At 43.9% G+C, this 22,224-nt stretch overlaps 1 protein-coding gene across 1 annotated transcript in view; it reads left to right on the forward strand.

The window, feature by feature from the left end:
• Positions 1-22,224, forward strand: part of GRM3 (glutamate metabotropic receptor 3) — a 66,177-nt gene that overhangs the window by 9,250 nt on the left and 34,703 nt on the right. The window contains exon 3 of the mRNA XM_006022110.1: positions 13,649-14,504. Within this exon, the coding sequence (XP_006022172.1) occupies positions 13,649-14,504 (856 nt within the window). The remainder of the gene's footprint in view (positions 1-13,648; positions 14,505-22,224) is intronic.

The raw sequence follows: 22,224 nt of genomic DNA on the forward strand, positions 1-22,224 counted from the left end.
GTTTGCCTTTGCCATCAGTCTCTTAGCTGTCTTTACTGCCTACTCTGCCTTCTCACTGCTTTGTAGGTACTGAAGGGAAGGCAACTTGTGCTCCAATTCTCTTTTGTCATTGAATCATGTGAATTCTGCTGCAGTGTACTGTGGCCAATTTATCTGAACATGCCACATTGGTTATATTTTACCTTGAAAAATGTACCTTCAATTTTCTGATCACAGTTCTTGCTTGAGTGACTTCTAGAGATTACCTCCCAAAGGATGAAGTAGTAATCTCCTGTGACTGTGTACATCTTATCATTAAAACTGAACGTATCTCTTCTGACCAGCTCTTTAGAAGTTTTTGCTGCTTAGTATCATGGTCCTGAATTGCTTCACCCTTGACATTTCCTCCTGCAATGAGAATGACATCTGCTATGCGCACAGGTATTTTTACCTGCTAGCAGGGGTGGCAAAGATGGTCAGGTGGCTGGCTGGCTCACGTAGCTCATTCTGAATGTCATAGTTACTTACATACCATGTGCACTTTTTCCCCCAAAATCAGCCTTCCAAAATTGGGGTGCATGTCTTAAGCAGGAAAGCTGATTTTTTTTTTTTTTTTTACTGGAATAGCAGTGTGGAGTACAGCAAGCAGACATTGTGACTCACAGCTGGCAAGAGGGTCTACCATTTTTCCCTGGGTATACCAACCGCAACAGTTCAGTGTTAACCCTCTCACAGCCGCTGATTTTGGCAGAAGAGCTAAGTGAGCTGTTGCATGTAGTCTATGGTATTGTGAGCAGGCTTGTGGTGTGGAAACAACACTTTATAATTTACAGGAACTTACATAAAGAACTACTTAGAGGAGAGAAGTTAGATTCTTGCTACTGGCTTTGCACGGGTCTCATACTTAGCTGTGGGGGTTAGGTCCTGGACGTGGGCAGCTGGGCCTGTAGATAGGCTCCTGAAGGGCAACCAGGAGGTCAGCTGAATGAGGGTGTAGTTCACCAGGGTGTCAGGTTGGGCTCTGGGTCAGTGGAGCAGAGATACAAGCAACAAAGTCCAGGGTGCAAGCCCAGGCCAGAATCCAGGAGAACCAGAGAGCCAGGTACTTCATTCTATGGAGGATCCAAAAGCAGGGCCAGGGGAAGCCAAAGCTGACTCAGGAGTCAAAATAATCAGAGAGCTGAGCTAGTATCAAGTTCCAGGGAGGATCCAAGAGCAAGTCCTGGCTGTGAACTTAGCAGGCCAGGCTGCTGCATCCTCTGTCACAACACACTTGTGCATGCACTCCCTCCAGAACTGAGAGTCAAGAAGCTTAATTTGTATGGCACTGCAGTTGGGCTACTTTTTGCCACAAAGAGCCGATGCCAAAAAGCTCTCTCACAGTGTTGCACACACATGGCTACTTTGCTTCTGGATTGGGAGGTAGCATGCACAAAGGAGCAGTGTGTGTGTTAAGTAGCACTGTTACCTGTCAGAGCCAGTTGGCAGCTTAGTCACGCCTAATGAATACTTTTCTCTGAGACGGATCAATAATGCATTGTTAGTTACTGGCAATGGGTAGGGACTTCTTTTCAATGGTGTACTAAATGGTTTTGGGTCAAGGCAGACCCTTAGAAGGTCTCTGAAGGTTTTCTCCCTAGTACGACTAAGCTGTTGATTCATTCTGAGTTTGTTTCAGCAAAAGTAATGAGGCCTCTTCTTCCCAGGGTTGATGGTCCCTGTTTCAGTGCTTCTGCTGGGGCTAAGACTCTGTTTCATGGGAACCTATTTCTTAAGTTCACCTTGCCATCTGAATGACTCCTCGTTTGAAATATGCTTTTGTATTTTGTTACAAGGCTGCACTGAGTCCACCGTGACTGCTCACAGTCCTTTCTCATTTTGAGGATATATTGCTGTAGTGCTATGATCTAATCCCCAGCTTTCAGGGCCCGGTGCTCAACAGTGGATGGTATTCCTGTGTGTCAACTACTATTAACTCCTGATGATAACGTTTCTTGTTTTGTGGGTTTCTTATCAACAGCCTGCATTTGCCCACTGGCCTCACAATGGTTTTATAGTACATTAATGGCACTTTGTCACATTTCTCCAGTCCCCATATTGTTGCTTATCAGTGCAGGGATTATACTGCAGCTGGCTGAACAAACCAGCAGTTATCAAGCTGTCCTTGATGTAATAGCCTAGTTGCAAATATGGCAGTTAAAAGGCTGTGCACTGCCTTCTGCAATGCACTGCATCTCTCATATATGCTCAAGTCCCATTGCAGACACTCTGCTCTTGCCTGGAATTCTCCATTACTTCACGTGCTGCTGCTTTTTTCTTTCTTGGATAACTGGTTCTGTTTCCCACTTCCTTTGTCCAGTTGCCACCTGGATGGGCTTTTTTTCTTTCTGCCTTTTTCAGGTTGCTTTCCAGGGGATATTCACTGGACCACGATGTCTGCGCTCTCGGTCCGTCCATCTCTGTCTCTGTTCCTGTATTTCTTCAGCCCAGTGGAATTCAACTGTTTAGAGCGGTGGTTCAGGTGCTTGTGACTCAGCTGCTCTGTGGGCCACCGCTCTCCTCCAGTACTGGAAGGTGGGGAAGAAGAAAGGAAAGAAGGGAGATGGCTGCCAATGTCAAAGGGAGGGAAGGGGAGAGGAAGGGAATGAGGAAGAGCTTACCTCCAGGCTGAGGACAGGATCAGTGGCATGGTGCAGGGCAAAGAAGGGGATGCACTGTGCTTGGTTGCTTGCCATTGATCCCCCATGCCATGGGCTGGATCCAGTCTGTGGGCCATAGGTTGAGCCCCACTGCATGAGCCGGATCCTGTGAACTTGTTCTGCACTAGCAGCTGTTAATGGTTTGATCCTTTCCTGGGGGCAGTTCAGCCACCCTTGCTATTTGGAGACATTTCTGTAAAATTACACCTGTTTCTCTCAATAATCTCTCACACGGATTGAAGGGTGTGGCTCACAAATGATACACTCTTTATTTAGAAAATATTTACAGGTAATCCGTGCAAAATCATATGTTCATGTAGATGCCAGGGTTCTCATCTTTGTAGTTTGTCTATCTATTCCTGCTTCTACTTGTTAGTGTCACAGAAAAACGCAACATCTTTCTACAGTCTCATTCTTTCGAGGCTGCAAAACCCAAACACCATTGTCCGCCGTTCCAATGTTTCTGGTCTATTCCTGACAAAATTCTCAATCATTTCTTTTCTCCCAGGAAGGTAGGAAGAGTTTTACCTTTGTTTTCTCATCTTGTTTCCCCGTTATAAGCTCTGTATATAGATTCACTTCTTGTTTAAAGTGCTTCCAGTCTTGTTTAAGTATTATTTTTGACTGAATATTCAGTAATCCTGATGTTCTGTGTCCTGCATGCTTGCAGTCACCCCTTCCCTTCCCCAGATACTGCTTTCTTTGACTGTTACTCCTTGTACTTACCATGGATCTCATTCGACTGACCACAGGCATCTTGTTTTATTTGCCAGATTTGCATAATGACAAAAAAGCAGTCATACTTTAAACATTTTCTGCATTAACCCCTCTGCATATAGAGAGGCAACTACCATTGTATCCATGTGCACACAGACTGATTTCTTTGGTAACCCCTCCAAATTCTTCCCTCCTGCAACTTCTGCTTCCCCCTCCATGCAGGAGGGAAGACGTTCCATGCAGGTTGCTGCAGCTTCCCTCCTCATTTCTAAATCACATAAAACAGGGAGACCCTAAAGGAACCAGCTCTTAAACAATCACAAAGAATGTGGATACCTAAACGCACAATACTCTTTTCAAACTCCCGGGCCTGCTGATTTCCTAGTAGTGTTTTCCTTCTCTGTCAGCACTTGCCGTAGTTACCAAAGGGAAATCATGTGACTGTAAATAGGAGGGGTAGTCATTTAAGCAGTTACAAGTGGGAAAGAAAGCAACGTATTACTGTGGAGGGAGAGGAGGTAACCATGAAGCAGTCTGTCTCTTAAGAAATGGCTTTGTGAACAAATTAGAAAGGTCCAGGCACAGCCTACAATCAGTGGGGAATTCTGCCTTCTCACAGTGGCTGGGACACATCTGGGGGGTGATGAAACTATCTAGACCAGGAGTTTCAAACTCACCTGGCCCCCCAGACTGAATCCAGACCACAGGGCTGCTCTGGGATCCTTACAAGCTGCAGGGCTCCTTACAAGCTGGATCTGGAGATCCCTCCAGTGGTGGAATGAGCAGCCGTGTGAGTGGGGTCAGGGAGTCAGGAGTTAGTTAATGCAACCATCATTGAGCCCCTGTTTCTAATACCCAACCCCAACAGGGCTCCATAACTTGACGTTTGGCAGCAGGCCCTACCCTCGTTTGCCCCATCTTCTAATTCCCAGCCCCTCTAGGACTAGATATAGACAGTCAAAAAGCCTGAGGCTGAATCGATTCAGTCTTTGCAGGTTAGTCTAAACTGCACAGATTAAATTGAAACAGAAGTGAACAGACATTTACCTTTGATTCAGGAAATGCAGCCACATGCCTGCAGTGGCTCAGGCCAGAAGGTGGGGGGTGCTAGATCACAGCTCTCTTGTTATGTTCACTTTCTCTTCCTCCTGTTTCCGAGGTCTCTGGGATTTTCAGTCCAGAATTGCAGCAACAGGACTCTGCAGGGTTGATCATCACTTCCTCTTCCTGCTTCCAGGTACTTCTGGGATTTGTAGTCCACAGTCACAACCAGCAGTAAGCTTGAGTGGGGGAAGGGGAGTGTAACTCCCCTTCCTGGCCCCAGGCTCCAGGTAGGGTTTGCCTGGGGTGGGGGGACAGTTCCCCCCCTGAAGACTGGGCTGTATCCGCCACTGGACTTGCCCCCACCCCCATTTGTCAGCCGTCCCTCACTGCTCTCTGGAGCAGATGGCTCAGCCTAGGGCTGGAAAGCATGCTGGGATGCTGGGGGACTGTGATTTGACATGAACCAGGAGGGGGTCTAGGACAGAAGTTTTATAATCTGGTTTGACCCGAATCAGTTAAGTCTGATAGTACATTCAGCCAGGTTTATCTTAAACCAGTTTCAGCCATTTTGAAACTGATTTATGTGGACTGAGCTTCTGTTCTGTTACAGGTTTAAACCAGTTTCTGATTACTTAAACTGGTTTATGTGTAACTTCTGTCTCTAGCCTAGAAGTCTTATGAGCCAAATAACAGTTGTGCCCACCAGTCCTGGCCAACAGGCCCTGCGATTGATACCTCTGTTCTAGATGCTTCAATTCAAGCATTAAGGGAGTCATTTAGAATCAGAAGTCCTAGGTTCACTCTCTGCTGCCAGTGACCCATTCAGAAGCATCCTGTTACAAGTGTGCCATGACTACAACATAAAAGGATTGCTGATTTCCAGAGAAGGAAATCTGACCTGTTCAATCCCCCACATGAATATGTAGGTCATCCTTGGGCTTTTATCAATATGCTGATTTAGCTTATATATCCGTGCTACATATTCAGGTCCCACTGTGCTATTGCACAGAGAAAAACATTCTGGCTAGAGACAATTCTGCTGTAATATTCCATGGTTTCCTTGCATATTCCCTCTTCATTTGTTTTATTTTCACTACTATAGATAAGTATATAAAAATAAGTTCTCAACCTTTTTAGACTTTTAGGCCCCTCCCTAACTTTTCTGAATTTAGCAGCACCCCATTTCAAAAACGAATACTAGAGCAATTCTGCATTGCAAAGAACTCAGAAAGACCACAACAGGATTCCTATTTAATGCTATGGATTCCTATTTCAAATCTCTGGATTTATCTTGTGAATCACATGTAGGTGTTTGTACATGTAAAAATGGTAATATTTGTTGGCACCCTACAGCACTCTTAAAACAATCTCATTGCAGCCCTTGTTGAGAATCACTGAGATACATCTTCACCATCAAAGTCTGCAGTCAGTCAGGCACCTATTTAAAAAAAAACCACTTGATTTCTGATGTTCATTTCTTTGATGAAGTCATAAGACTGTCTAAATATTTTATATCTAGAGGGCTATCAGGAATCCAATGGCTATAATAAATGCAGTAAATATGTAGCTAAATTTTTAAAGCTTCATTTCCAAGATTTCTGGCAGAAAGTCATTCTAAAAAGAAGCATTTTGTTTGTTGGTAGGTTGGTGGTTTTTCCTTAACTGTTCCCCTTTTGGCAGGAATGTTGTTAGAGAGCGTATGCTAATGGAAAACAATAAGCAACTCCAACAATGCCATGGAGATACAATGGAAGGTGATTACTACTTCATTCCTACAAATAGGCTGCACACTGGATATGAATATGGGTAGGATGGGACTCTGAAGTAACTTAGCAGCTTCTGGCTCAGACACTCTGATACTGACATTATAGTAGAATGTGTAAAAGGCTTGGAGCAGCAACACTACTACATTGTACATTGTAGAGCTATTCTCAAGTCCAGGTAAGCTATGGTTAACACAGGACTCAGGCAGATGACCAAAGCCACTTTTCTATCTTAGGTACTTACATGGCCCTCACTACTGTGGTATTGAATAGGGCTGCACAAAATTTCAATGGGTGTTTCGTTTTGAAGCTGTTTTGATGCATTTCGAGCTCAAAACAGTGACATTGAAACAAAATGAAAGGCTTCAAAAAAGCTTCAAAACAAAACAAGGGCACTTGAAACTTTCCAAACGTTTCAAGCCAGATTTGCTTGCAGCTAAAAATAAACTAAGGTGAGGGAGGGGGAAAACAGGGGAAGAACTGCTCTGCTATTGACATCTAGCTCCCAGTTCAATTCCCCCAGCTGTCTTGGATCACTTCCCCCAGCTCTTCCTGGGGGGCGCAGGCCCCTGGATCTGCATGCGGGGTTTCAGCAGAATTGAACCGGGGGCTGGGGAATTGAAACGGGAGCTGGGGAAATGTTCTCAGGTCTCTGAACATTCCCCCATTCCCAGTTCAATTCCCCAGCTCCCCGATCTTTCCTCCAGCTCTCTGATCGCTTCCCTGAGCACTTCCAGGGGGGTGCAGACCCCCGGATGGTGCAGGCTGCAGCTGCCAGGTAGGGATGGTGGCGGCTCTGGTCTATTTCCCTAGCCAGCAGCGGCAGCCTGCTGAAACCCCACACAGATCTGGGGGCTGCGCCCCACGGGAAGAGCTGGGGGAATGATCAGAGAACTGGGGATCAAACCAGAAGTTCTGGCAGACTGCTGGATCCACCCCAGCTCCCAGACAGTGCGCAGCACCCTGCCAAGCCATGCTGCACCTGCACCATGGGGCAGCTGCCACACAGGAGCCAGGGAGGGAAGCGATCCCCGCTGCTCCCGCCGCTGCAGGACAGGTGCTCTGCCACGAGTGCTGAGGCCCCAATTGCCGCTGCCAGAGCTGGTGAGTGCAGGGCTTCTTATTTATTGTTTTAAGCTCTGCATACCAGCTGTGGAGCACGTGGATGACAGCATGCTGCTGCTGCCAGCTGGGGCCAGTGCTTACACCCGAGTTTGCCTGGTGCTGCCCACGCCAAGCACCAGGAAAAACCCATTGCTGGCGCTGGCCCCAGCCGGCAGCTGCAGCCTGCTGTCATCCCGCACACAGATCCAGGGGCCCATGCCCCCCAGGAGGGCTGCGGGGGCTGTGCCAGACTTCTTCCAGGGGAAGCGGGCCCCTGGATCTGCGTGCAGGATGATAGCATGCTACCACTGCCGGCAAGTGATATGAGTTTTGCTTTGAACAGTTTGAGGTGCAGTTTCACAAAAACCCCTGCCCCTATCTCCTTGAAACTTGGCAGGCTTCATGCCCTCAGAAGGGGCTACCATCCCTGCAATTTTCATCTGACTCAGACAAGAATAACAAAGTTATAGGCATTTTCATGATTCCCCATTATAGTCTATGGGCAAAACATTGAAACACATTGAAACAGCGTCAAAACAGCGAAACAGTTTAAACAAAATGAAACGGAACACTGCTTCAAAACAGCAAAACAAAAGGCTGTCCCTTCAAAATGGCAAAACGGAAGTTGAAATGAAATGGTGCTGTTTCACACAGCCCTAGTATCAAAGTCCTTCACTTGTGCATACTACTATCTCCATTTCATGAACGGAAAACTGAAACAGAGAGGGCCAAACCCTCATTGACTTCTCAGGGTTTGTCTAGTCTACTGGAATGGGGGGGCCAGCACTAGGGGATTCAAGTGCATGCTGCCCACCCACTCAAACCTAAAAGCTCACTCCAAAACCAGAGCTTCAGCAGTGAGTCTGGGTAGATAGGGTTTGGGTGGGTGGATAGGTTGTGAGTCCCATGCCAGGACTTGCCATTGAAGCAGCATAGACTAACAATGAGGTGTCTAAATAAGATGTAGGAAGAAGTTAGGCACCTTAGTAACAAAAAGAGATACAAATTGACACTGAACAATGGACACAAAACTGCTAAGGAACCTATATTCACCTCTACTGGGGCCTGTAAAGGTCTCTAGGCATCTAGACTGAGGCTGAGGTGCATCCTGAGAATTAATCGTGGCCAGTCTCGGCCCCACCTAAGTTCTGTTTCAATTCAAGCTGATACTGAGAATCTCACACACTCTGGTTAGGCCCCTGTCCCCCAGACAAACCATGCTGAACTATTTGAGACTGACAAGAAGCATGCAGATCAATACCAGAGGGCTCTAGTGGTGGTCTTTTACCTAGTAGCCATGACAAGAACACTTGACCAGCAAGTGAAAAACCAGAGTTATAGACCCATCTCATTCCAAGGAACTCAAGTCCACGCTCCTAGTTCCTAAACCCCTCTACCCTGCTTCCTCCTCAATTCCCCCATCCCACAGCAGGGTGAATTCCACTACTGCAGGGATTGCTAAGTAACTTAGCAGCTTCTGGCTTTGATGGTCTGATACTGAATTTATAGCTCAATGTTTAAAGCAGTTGGAGCAACAACACTCCTGAACTGAGCCAGAGTCTTGCCTGCTTGTATTCTGGCCCTCTGAATGATGAATTGGCTGCCCAGTAGGCCAGCTTCAATTGGAGAAAGAGTCCACCCAGCTTAGCCCATAGGCTGGCAGTTAGCCAATCTCATGAGAAGTCAGAATGTGGGTTTAAATCATGAGGCACACCTAGAGCATAAGATTCCCATGTCCTGGGAAGTGTCCTTGTCACTAAGCTAGTAGGCAAAAGGTAAAAGCCACCAACCCTGTTGTCCTTCAAGTGTGGAGAGCAGCTCTGGTACCTGGCACTGAACTCAAAACTGCTGTCAGTTAGTTATCCTGGTCCAGGCAGACATTTGCCCACTGAGTCATCTGAACCCCTGTGACATGGAGGTACCTGCAAGTAAGACACTTAAGGAACAACAGTTCAGACATAGCTTTCTTCTTGTTTAGCTTTAGGCACCTCCACAGCTGCCCTGAGCCATCTGGTTTTACAGCACCAGGCACCCACCCTTCATGCCCCCACTTTTAGTTTCCAACACCTTTTCTATGTGCCTATATATTACACCAGTCTTGCAGATCATTTTATATAAAATGAAAGCTCAGCTTCATAATCAGAGGTCAGGAAAACAGACCTTATGATGAGAGACTGAGCACCATGGGACTCTTCAGCCTAGAAAAGTGCAGGCTCAGGGGTGATCTGGTGGCCACCTATAAGTTTATCAAGGGTGTTCACCAGGACCTGGGGGAACGTCTGTTCACCAGAGTGCTCCAAGGGATGACAAGATCAAATGGTCACAAACTCCACCACGACCAATTCAGGCTGGACATAAGAAAGAACTTCTTTACTGTCTGAGCCCCCAAGGTTTGGAATAGACTGCCGCCGGAGGCAGTTCAAGTACCTACTTCGAATGCCTTCAAGACACATTTGGATGCTTATCTTGCTGGGATCCTATGATCCCTGCTGAATTCCTGCCCATGGGGCAGGGGGCTGGACTCAATGATCCTCCAGGGTCTCTTCCAGCCCAAATGTCTATGAAATCTATTAAATCTATATCCACTCACCATTCGCCAATTCAGTTCTCAATTCACCAGCCCTTTTGAACAGCTGGCAGCTCTTCAGTGGTGTATGTGAAATGGGTTAGTGCTGTCAGTCTAGAGCACAAGGGGCATGTCTACACGTGCATGTTAACATACGTGAATAAACTCCAGGGCTTATTGCCCTGGAATTTACTGCTCCCAGGCGTCTTCACGTGCTCCCAGGAATGCAGCACATTGAACCGGGTCGGAGCAGCCCCAGCTGGCAGGGGGCCCTTGGGATCAGCCTGGCAGCCCAGGGCTGCTCCCCATGGCTCAGTATGCTGCAGAGGAGCTGGCAGGGGCATGAGGGTGCTTCAGTGTGAGGCTAACCAGCAGGCAGCCTACCAGCAGGCTAACCAACAGCCAACCAGGGTAGCGTCTACACATGCGCTGCTGCGGAGCAAATTAGTTTGCTCCAGCCTAATAGGGGCATATGTGTAGATACATGATGTTTACTGCACCCCTAATTAGTCTACTGTGCAGTAAATGTCTTATGTAGACACATGCAAGGAGTACCCAAAAACAACCAGTGTATTAACATCACCTATACCAGCCTTACCCTCCATATGAGATTAGGCACAAACCAGAAATGATGATTCCCTCCCTTCCATGAATTCTACATCTACTCACAAATATTTTTTAAAAATAGGTATGGTTGTATGTGGGGGCAGCTGCTTCATTGCTCTCCTATATTTCAGTCCTTTGTGAATCAGCATCTCCCTCCCACTTACTTAATTTAAGCCTCTAAACACAGCTTTTCTTTTTTTGTGTAATATTTTTGGATTCTTAAAACTAGCAGGAAAGACCAAACAGGAAAAATAATTTAACATGTTCTCACTGCAAATATGGGTAAATGTACTGACCATAATCTGACCTACAGCTGCCACTGAAAATGTAGTAAACAGTCAGTGCATTTGTTTCCAAGCTGGCTAGAAGGTATATTGGCAGCTGTGCATGTTTCCTTAAGGGAAGACAGATCAGCTGGGGTTATAGCAAGGATCTAGATGTTAGAAAACCTGCCGTGCTGTGCAATTGCTGTAAAATCTTGAACAATTTACTTATTTACCTGTAACATAGAAATTCTAGTGCTTACTTATCTCAAAGTGGTGCTAGGCTGATAAATTCCTTAAGTATCATAAAATGCTATAGTATTTTCAGATGAAAATGTCTCAGAAAGGAAAATGTGGCAATCTGATGAGGTTTCTTGTCAAATGAATGTAACATGAACCCTCCCACCTCCAAAAATAAAATTACATCTAATAAACACTATAACACTACTGTAACATCTCTCATGCCAGAACATCTTGTTCTGATTCACATGTGAGCATATATACAACCAACTAGTGTACAGCATGTTAGCGCTGAAGGGGAGAAGATTTTTTGGCCAAAGACACAAAAGAAATCTCATCTTTAGCAAAAAAAGAACTGTCAAATACTGAATACCTCCCCAGGATGGAAAGACGACAAAGCATTAAGATTGGACTGACATTCACTATATCTACCCCAGGAAATAAAAAATAGCTTTGAACCTGTGGTTTCTGAGGAGTGTAAGTGTTGCAAAACTTTACCTTCCAACATCTAGATTACTGAATGGCAAGGAACAGATGGAGAAACAGATTCATATATATTCAGTATCTATGCCTGAGTCACTGCTCCTTGATGATACAACTTTGTAAGAAGTTCTCTCTCTTGTTTTTAGCTTGCTTGAGAATTATAGCTAGAGACTCACTACCTGTGCCTTATGAATGTGACAGAATGAAAGAGTGAAAATGATGACTCTTAAACAAGCAATTTGTGCCAAGACTGGATAGTTCAATGCTAGATGCTTATGGAAATAGCTCAAAGACTGTGAAGGGAAGTGGGTTCTCAGCTGGGATTGCACTGACAGGTGACAAACTTCCAGTTGTTTCATTTGTACATAACAAACTGAGTATATAAAAAGAATATATAGCTAAACTAGAATATTCCTCAAGTTAAATTCCTCAATCCATCCACAAGCCATTGTCTTGCAAAAACCTAGGCTCAGATTTACCTGTGTATGCTCCCATTCATGACCCTGCTCTTGAAGTCAGTGGCACTTAATCACACTGGGCATGTCTACACATTACCCTACAGAGATACAGCGACACACTACATCACCGTACGGTGTACTACAGCGATGTAGAGATCATGTGTGTCTACATGTGATCACCAGCTACATTGCCATAGCAGCATGCTCCCTGGCTATAACATGCCACTACGGTGACATAGCTGGTGAATCTGAGCATGCACTACCCATAGGCCACAGTACAGGTGGTTATTGCGCCATGTTTTAGTACTTCTGCATAGCAAGTACTAAAACATGGCACAGTAACAATGTTGCCATATGGCAACATGTAGACATGCTCACTGTGTAAAGTCCCGTGTGTGCCTAAGTCTCTTGCAAGATCAAGCCTCTAAGGAATTTAATAGATCATTTGCCCTGATTTTCAAAGGCGCTCAGCATTTGCAACTGACTCCCACTGACTTCAACAATGGAAGAATCAGACTACTTAAGTAGCTACATATGGATTTCATGGTCTCATTGCATACACCCTGGGTTGAAAGCATTGCCCTTAATTGGCTGAGTCCGGTTGCTAAAGTTGATTCTAAAACTTGGGTTGCTTCTATTTTTCATTAAATTCTTGCCCAAAGTTTTACCATACCAGACAACGAAGTTTCACAAATCATCTGTTTAGACTCCAGTCACAGGCGACCAGAGAAGAAAAGTGAGTTAGCCAGTACTGAGCTTCATTCTGGTCCAAATAGACTGTTGCTGTTATCTGAGCTTGTCCATAAAGCTAGCCTGAGTATCCCCACCGTATCTTTCATTTCCCAATCACCACTACAATTCTCAGAAGTCATTTGCACCTGAAATATTTCATAGGAGAATTCAAGGGCAAATTATCTATGCCATTTTTTTACCTCTTGGCCTTAGATTTATTAGTTTTCAGAATATTATTCTAACATTTTGATCAGTCCAGATTCCATAGCAGTTGCCCAATGGAGCAAGAAATGCTAACAATTTTCCTTTTGTGCTTTCAGATGTAGTCTAAGAGTAACACTGCCTCATAATGACCAGCATGATCTGAATAGATAGATACAAACATATTTACCCATAATAGCTACTAGCAAGAGGAAAGGTAATGGGTATGGAAATAGCACATGGAACAAGCTAAATCTCCCAGGCAGTGTAATTACGTATTACTGTTGTTATTTATTATTTATAAAGTGTTATAGGTAAACAGCATTGTACCACAATCGAGCCATACCCAACAAACAACATGTTCACTGCCTCAGGGATGCTCAGATGAGAAAGATACAGAACAAAGAGCACAACACAGCACAGAAAGGAAATGACAGTAGCTCATTGCAAATAGAGGGTGTCACTAAATAGGTGTGGTTGGAAGAGTTTCTTTAAAGGTGAAGGTTTTGTATGCATTCATTTGGGGCTGCTCTGGGCATATCAAGTAAAGTTTCACTAAGCCCTGGAGAGGTCACTCAAATCACATAGATCTGAGTGAGGTATCAATACCAAGGCTGGATAGATAGCTATTCTCCAATCAAACAGTGGTGTCTAGAGAGCTGTGGGCCAACTAGTCTGCTGGTTTAAAGGTGTAACCCTAATGAGAACAGGCCTCATTCAGCCTTTAATCTGTCTTAATTCACTCTTGTAAATATTCTCTGTTAAAATGTGTTTTCCCCCAACTTCCCTCCAGGTTGCAAATTTGCTTCGGCTATTCCAGATCCCCCAGATAAGCTATGCTTCCACCAGTGCCAAGCTGAGTGATAAGTCCCGCTATGACTATTTTGCAAGGACGGTGCCTCCTGACTTCTATCAAGCAAAAGCAATGGCCGAGATCTTACGGTTCTTCAACTGGACCTATGTGTCAACAGTTGCTTCAGAAGGAGATTATGGAGAGACAGGGATAGAAGCTTTCGAACAGGAGGCTCGCCTTCGGAACATCTGCATTGCCACCTCTGAGAAGGTTGGCAGATCCAACATCAGGAAGTCCTATGATAGTGTGATCAGAGAGCTGCTCCAGAAACCCAACGCACGAGTCGTTGTCCTCTTCATGCGAAGCGATGATTCTCGAGAGCTCATAGCTGCTGCCAACCGATTCAACGTTTCCTTTACGTGGATTGCTAGTGATGGGTGGGGGGCACAAGAGAGCATTGTCAAGGGTAATGAGCATATAGCTTCTGGAGCTATAACCCTAGAACTTGCCTCCCACCCTGTTAAAGAGTTTGACAGGTACTTCCAAACCCTCAGCCCTTACAATAATAAACGCAATCCCTGGTTCAAGGATTTCTGGGAGCAAAAATTCCAATGCAATCTCCAGAACAGAAAGGTGCATAAAAAAACTTGTGACAAACACATAACAATCAACAGCTCCAATTATGAGCAAGAATCCAAGATCATGTTTGTGGTGAATGCTGTCTATGCAATGGCCCATGCCTTGCATAAAATGCAACGGACACTATGCCCCAACACTACCAAACTCTGTGATGCCATGAAGCATCTGGATGGCAAGAAGCTGTATAAAGATTACCTACTGAAAGTTAACTTCACAGGTATACGCTTGATAACTCTCCTTTGTTGCATGCAGTGTGTGTGAACTTTGCTGCTGCTAATTAAATGTCTTCATTATAATATTTAGCATTTGCATTTCATCAGGTCTACATTGTTCTAAGTGATGAAGTAAAGGGATAGTTTCTGCCCTAGTCCCTGATTCAGCATGATGTTTATGGTTGTGTGATTTTAGGCATGTGACAAATTTCATTGACTCTGCAAGTGTTATGGATTTCAATGATCTGGAGCCCTAAAGATCTGACTTTTAAAGTTGATAACGTAATGCAACAAACTGAATGAATCAAATAAATAGCGGGGAGTAGAGAGAAAGTGGATGATACAGTAATGATATGTGTTATGTGCAGAATTTAGCCTTCTACCTGCTTTTTCAATTACTGTCACCACTGTTTAGTCTTTTATTAATATACCACCTACCAAGGCAAGCTAGGTCAATAAGGAAAACAATTACAAAACATAATCTTATGGATCCTTGTTGTTATGAGTCACTCTGCCTCAATGGTATTTATGTCATGCTTGCATTTTTATGAATAATTAAACTAATATTCTTGGATGGTCTATATGATGCAAAAGAACCAGTCACTGGTCTCAGAGAGAAACTGAGGGTTTGTACACATATGATGCAATACACTGTATTGACTTAATGATTCATTATAATTTAGCTTATTCCTGCTAATTGCTCTCCACTCTGCAAATGTTGACAATCCTGTCTCCTTTTTAACAGTGTTGATGTTCCACTAATCAAGCTAATTTTGCTGTCTGTTTATTGCTCCTGGTCTCTCTCCTCCTATTTCACAGTCCTTAGCCCATTTCAAAATCCTAGCTTTGCCCATGAAATCCAGTCTTCAGCAGCAGCAACTGTTTCAGCTTTTAACTGAGCAGCCAAAACCTGCTGGCAATTCAGCAGCGAAAGGGTGAAACTGTGGCTTTTGCTTGAGCAGAAAATGGAGGGTGAGTGAACTGAAGATTAGGCTCGGTCCCTGCTCTATGCAGTCATAACTGAAAAGATATTTTTTCTTCATTCTTTCTTCCCTAAAGTAAGGTCTCTCTTATTTGGGGGGCATATAATACCCAAGAAAGTATGGTATTTAGGCCCAGGAGTCAGGCAGCTCTCATAGGACACTAAAAAGAAACCACTCAGCTGTCATAGACACAATCAGGGTTTGAACGTCTCCATGTTTGGGGCTCTTTTTGGGTCTTGGTTCAGATCTATCTCTAGACATCATAGGCCAGCTTCTCAATAGTTCTCAGCATCTACAACTGAGACTAGATTTATAAAACAGTTCTCAGTGGGGAGGCACTAAGTCCTGAACTCTTCTAAAAACTTGGCCCTAGAAGTGCCATACATGGTTTTTGACCTCCTGACAGGTAATATCATTGGAAAGCTTCATATGTTTGGTTCTCACCTCAATACTGATATCTCAATTAAAAACAAAAAACCCAAAAAAACTCTAAGTAACTGTGATGCAAAGTTCCTCTTCCATTGCCACAATAAACAGTAAGCTTTTCCCACCATATGATCTGATTGCCTCCTGCAGTTTTGGAACCAGTTCTCAATTATAAAGTGCATCAGTATTTTTCTTTCTCTCATTCTGGGTCATATAAATCCTGCCTGCATCTGTTCCATGTATACATCTGCCATTTCACCCAGTGGGAATTGCAAGTACAGATCAATTACAGGAGTGTTTGGAGAATACGCTGTTCTCAACACTAAATACCTTACAAAGGAAACAACCAAAAATTGAGCCCAGTGCAGATGAAGGATGATGTGGAGTTTACAAACACAGCAGGAACATTAGTGCCAAGTTTGATTCTGAACACTGAAGCTTCCTTAGCGTAGTTAATGGTTTATGTGCGCCCAAAGGAACCAAGCAAGAAATGAAACAAGGGCGACAGCTATACATACGCACGCAAGCACACACGTGGTTATTTAATATTTCAGAAGTAGTCAGGAAAGCAGCACCTCACCATCTGTGCTGAACGTCTGTAGTACAGACGGACAAGCCTTGAAGGCAGAGAACTTAGTAGCAGGTATATGGCTTTCAACCAAGTATGTGAAAACCAAGATACGGTCCTTTTAATCCACTTCCAGGCTTTATAAATGTGCTAGATTGCATCTTTGTACACACCAGATTGCATAAATTACAGAGATCTACACACCACATGTATGAAGACTCAATTTTCACACCCCAAGAACAAAACAAGAAAAGCAACTAACAGGAAAGTGTAAGGTAAAAAACAGAGTATCCTTAGAAATGACAACTGGGTACCAGGTTTCCTGTGTACTAGACTGATATCTGCTATCGATTGTCTCTGACTCAGCCTCTCTCAGGCTCCATTTACGCACCTGCAAAGTTCCTATCACAACTTATAACTGCCTCGACCAAGTTTTGTGAGACTTGATTCATCAAGATTTGTGAGGAACTTCAAGACGTAATGGGAGTCACTAATATAAAAATGACCAATACAGGAAAGTCCTAAATCCCATGGCACTTTGTCCCAGCAGGATGAGCAGAGAGGGAGGTGACTCACTTCACATCTCACAACTTCCACTAGTGGAAATAGAGGGAGGAGTGATTGAGGTTTGGATTCCTGCTTCAAAAAGCTAGATCAGAGAATTGGATGTTCGGTTCGTAGGTACACAACCTAAGTATGTACCTTGTTTCTATTCAGAGTCCCACAAAAGCAAAGGTCAAGTCAGCTTCTGATCTTCATGTCCTATGAACTCGCAAGCACTTGATGTTCTGTGCTGGCATGTTCTTCTGCGCACAAAGAGAAAATGTAAGCTTGCAGTCAAATGATTATTCACTTACACCAATAAGGCAGTGAGGAAGGAAGCAAGGTTTCCATAGGACTTATTTCTTGCCAGTGCCTGAACACTGCTTAGTGGAGGAGGTGGGAAGAGTTTCAAGAGGGCAGCCACCATGGCCTCACTTTGTTCACAAACAGCCCCCATAGTGCTCTTCTCCCTCTCAAGGAATCCACACCCAAATGGGATGGGGAGCTTGATGCTGGCAGCAGCTCCACTATTTTATAGCAACTAAAAGCTCCTGGGGAATGTGTAGCTAAACAGTTCCAGCTGCACTGTAGCATTGCTAGCTGCCTGAGTGATACATAAGATTAGTGTTGCTGTTCTTTACAATTTTCTTGCAAGTCTTACAATATTTGGTGCCTTTCTTAAACACCTACTGCCTGGATGCAAATGCATTTGTGAGAATCTCAGGTTTTATTACATCAAAAGTCATCTTCTAGCACACAGAATTGCAGATAAGTGCCTTGAAATGTGATACAAGTGCTGCAGGACGACTCAGAAACCAGAAGGCAAGTGGAATGAGTTCCAAATTTAAATCTCATGTTTTTTAAGCCAGATTCATGATTTCAGAGGGCCTGACTCACGATTCTGAAATGATTAGACTCCTGATTGAAACAATGGGACAGCAGGATCAGAGGTCAGAATCCAGCTCCTTGGGTTTGTGTGTACTTGTGTGAGTCTATCCTGTGTAAGCCGCTGTATCATCAAACAGAACGGCAGCTGATTCGGAAGCTTTAAAGAGGACATCCCTATGTGTAAGATTGCATTATGAGGAAAATAAGGAATAATACACTCCAGCACCACATACTACATTTGTACTAACTGAAATGCTCTCGCTCGCTCTCTCTTTCTCATATTCCTTCCATATTTCTTGTATCCCTGTTGGGGAGTAAGTCATTAAACTTATGATCTCCAGTTAGAAAAAAATCTAAAGTCACTAAGATTTCCTCCTGGAGTTAACTGGTATTTCATGGTTTACTTCTAGCCCTCCTCCCACAGATAACATATAGATACTATTACACTGAGGAAGCAAAGCTGCCTTTCAATTTTCTGTGTCACCCTAATGACTTCTGTGGTGAGAACAAGCCTTCCTGGATCATTTCCGTGGTGAAAGTTCTGTTTAGGAGATAAAGAGCTTTAAATGGCCCACAGTCAGCACTTGTTTCCTATTTTATGTGCACAAGAAAGACTGTCTTCCATTGTTGTCTTTTATTTGTATACCTGTGTCATGTTCAGTGGAACGTAAAACTTGAAAACGCAGAAAAGTAGTTGAGTACTAGGGTTGAATACTTATTGATCATCAGGGGTAATTATCAATGATCCATACAACCAAAACAAATATGGAGTGAAATCTCTTGAATAAGGGCTAATAAGCTGTCGGGGGGAGGAAGGTGTCTATGCGCCATTGCACTTGCACAGAATCATAATCATGCGTGATAAGGCTTACAATTGTAAACCACGAAAATGTATTTTGAAGCACGATTCATAGAGGAGGAAGGTCTGGCTGCAGTGTATGATGTTGCATAACATTCCACATGGCCAATCAAGTGAAAATCAGTGTCCTAGGTATGCCATTTTTACACTATCATTTGTCTTTTTGTGGATACATTTATATTATGCACTGCAGCATAATTGAGATGGGATGATTTACTGATCTGGAATGGCATGCACTTTTCACTTCTAGGTCACAGCTGCAAATCAAATCTTCCACCAGAAGTTCTCAAGGCATAATGGCAGTGCAGTAGCTCGTGTGCATCACATTGATGCTGTCCATCCCATTATAGAAGGAGATATTAGGCATCATTTTTGGCACTCTAGTGCTGGTAAGCAGAAGGACTGAATGAGAGCAGAGATTGAATCACGCTCTTCTTTTAGTTAAGATCAAGATGTAGTGGACAGCGAGCCCATCTACATGAGATGCTTGACTCGAGATCAGAGCAAATTACTGTACAGTAAGCGTCACCAGACTGCAGATGCTTGCTGCACAGTGATTTGCTCTTATCCAGGGTAAATTTGCTATGTGTAAGTACAAGTAGCAAATTTACTGGGGAGTAATTACTGCACAGTGCGGCATGTGTAGACGACTGCCTGGGAGCAAATGTGCTCCCAGTTGGCTGGGCAGCAGGGTGCAGGAGATTGTTCCCTTTCCCCAGGAGCTCCCGCAATTGCCCCAGCTTTGAGGTTGCAGAGGTGAGGCTGGGAGATCCCTGCTGTCATGGCAGGGGGACATGGTCCCCACCCAGGCTCCACCCCCAGAGCCCACCCCTGCAAAAGGCAGCTCCCAGGAGCAGGGAGCAATCTCCCCGCCCCCGCCAGGAAACAGTTATCTCCTTACCACACGCTCCCTGCGGGAGCTCTGCGGGAGCTAGAGCTCCCCCTGGCCGCTTCAGGAGGCCAGTGCAGGGCCAGTGGCGGTGGGAGCAGACCGCTGCCATGAGCAGCAAATCTGCTCCCTCTTCCCCGCATACGTAGATGCTTTACTCTAGAGTAAATTGCTCTACAGTAAACCCATCCTGGGGCATTTGCACATGTAGAGGCACCCAGCAAGCAGCATTCACTGGTGTCACCTAGGTCATATCAGCTGTATGAACGAAGTCCTCCCTCCTGTCTTTGTTACACCCTTATGCTGCCTAACATGAACATATATTCATAAAAAAGGAAAACGCAACTTTACACTGGCTGTGTCTACATGAGCAGTGGACTCAGTAGTGGCATAAGTATTATGCCAATCCCTGGGTGGGGACAATGTCCCCCTGCCCTGGCAGCAGTTTTTTTTTCCAATGCTACTGTGCAGTAGCTCATTACTACTATGCAGTACCGTTAATGTTAGTGCCCAGCAATGTTACTGTATGGTAGCAACAAGCTACTGAGCAATAGCTCATTGCTACTGTGCAGTAGCGTCTTGTGTAGACGTGCCCACTGACAAGCAGCAGCAGGGACATTTCTTTCCACTGCTGCTTCTCAATCCTCAGAGGAGCCCCGGGAATATATTGCAATTGGACTGTACCCAGCATGCTTCCATTCCAAAAAAGTCTGCAGAAACCACAACACAGCAACAAAACCAAAATGGTAATACTAATAGCAGCATATTTAGATGAATGAACTTTGAAGTCTCTGAAACAGCAAAAAGCTCTTAATCTCAGTTTTCTTCACTTGAATACTTATATTTCCCACCACTTGTTTCAGCTGACCTGGTCAAAATACTCATTGCATATAAATATAAGTATTCTATACTGTGTTTGCAACTCCTATTCAGCTTTCTTGCCTGTATTGATAAAGTAACCTTTAGATGTTACAAACTCTAGAGTAAACTGCTCTTTGGGAACTGAAAATGTAGGGTGGAATTTGGCATTCTGTTTGTTGAGCCATGCACTCCATTCTGAAAAACCTGACAAATGATTTCAGCTTTCAGATGAAATGTTACAGAGCTAGAAAGCTTAGTAACCTCATTTCCCTAAATCACAGGCTTGCTATGTTTTGCCTACTGATTGCTTTATAATTATTATTATTTCATCTTTTGTTTCACTGGCAAAATGTCGTCCTGATTTCTAAACCAAGTCTCTACAAACTAAGAGTTCAAACTAATAAGTACACTTGTACAGTACTTTTCATCTTCAAATCACTGTACTCACTGCTGCAACTCAATTGGCTTCAAGATCAAGAGCAGAGTTCAAGAATTTCAATGGGATTATATCATTGTTTATTTCCCATGCAGTCAGCGATGCGCATGACATTCACACACACATAAGACGATAGAAGGTCTGATCCTCTTCACATCAAGCTGAGTGTCAATCCTAAATACATCACTGAACTGTGATGAGAATAATACTATGGGAGTAGAGAAACCATTCTCCTGTGCCTACTCCTATGCCTAAACTGGGATCCTGAAGCCAATGAGATGCACCCAAATTTTTTGACTTATGATGTAAGAAAAAAGAAAATAGCAAAAATGGACACAAGTACATAGTCCCTATGGGGCATATAAAAGCCATATCTGTAGGGACTTTTTCTTAAATTCTTGTTTATGTGTACACACACACACACACACACACATTTAAGTAAAAGTCCATCTCGTATTTCAAGGAATAGGGTAAATCTTTGGGAACAGATAAATGCACCTGTTTACAGACAGTCCCAAGATTTTCACTTTCGAGGAACATTCTCATAAATGAGAAAGGGAAAAGGCTTATCTGGCAGTTGGATGAGAATTGTTTTAAAGATGATGACGTCTTATCATAACAAAGTTGTTCTATTCATGCAAATGTCTGGGAATGCTTTTATTGAGGAATTCACCCAACACTATCCCAGACCTTTAGCCTGCATCCGTACTTTGAGGGCAAATTCAATAAACAAAGAGCTCTACAGAGAGGATGAGCGGAATTTTGTAAAGTACAGGATCATTGCTCAGAAACGGACCTCCCACACAATTCCCACTGACAACTGTTGGAACCAGATCTGGCCCATGTGTTTGTTTAAGAGGGACATTTAAACACCTATACAGTATTTCAAACAAATCTAGTGTGCCATCCATGCAATATTTATAACTATTTTATTAACAGATATGGGTAATCATGGAAAATAATATTTCATGGCTTTTATTGGGTGAGTTGTTTCCTTGAGTTTCTGTCTTCCTGCCATGAAATCATGCTTTAGATGAGGATGTAGACTACTAATGTAAAACTGTATTACACTTCTCAAAAGGCAAACTGGACACAGAATTAGAAGCAGAGAAGCTGAAAAACGCAAAACAGAAAATGGTTACTTTAGTAGTAATTTCTGATACTATGATTGATACACAGGAATGTTTCCTTGATCTAATCTTGCTGATTCCTTGCACAGCCGATGGTCCAGAATTCAGGAGGTTACTGAGCCCAAAAAGAGCGGAAACACCT

The sequence above is a fragment of the Alligator sinensis genome, unplaced genomic scaffold (assembly GCF_000455745.1).
Source record: "Alligator sinensis unplaced genomic scaffold, ASM45574v1 scaffold1216_1, whole genome shotgun sequence".
Lineage (NCBI taxonomy): Eukaryota > Metazoa > Chordata > Crocodylia > Alligatoridae > Alligator > Alligator sinensis.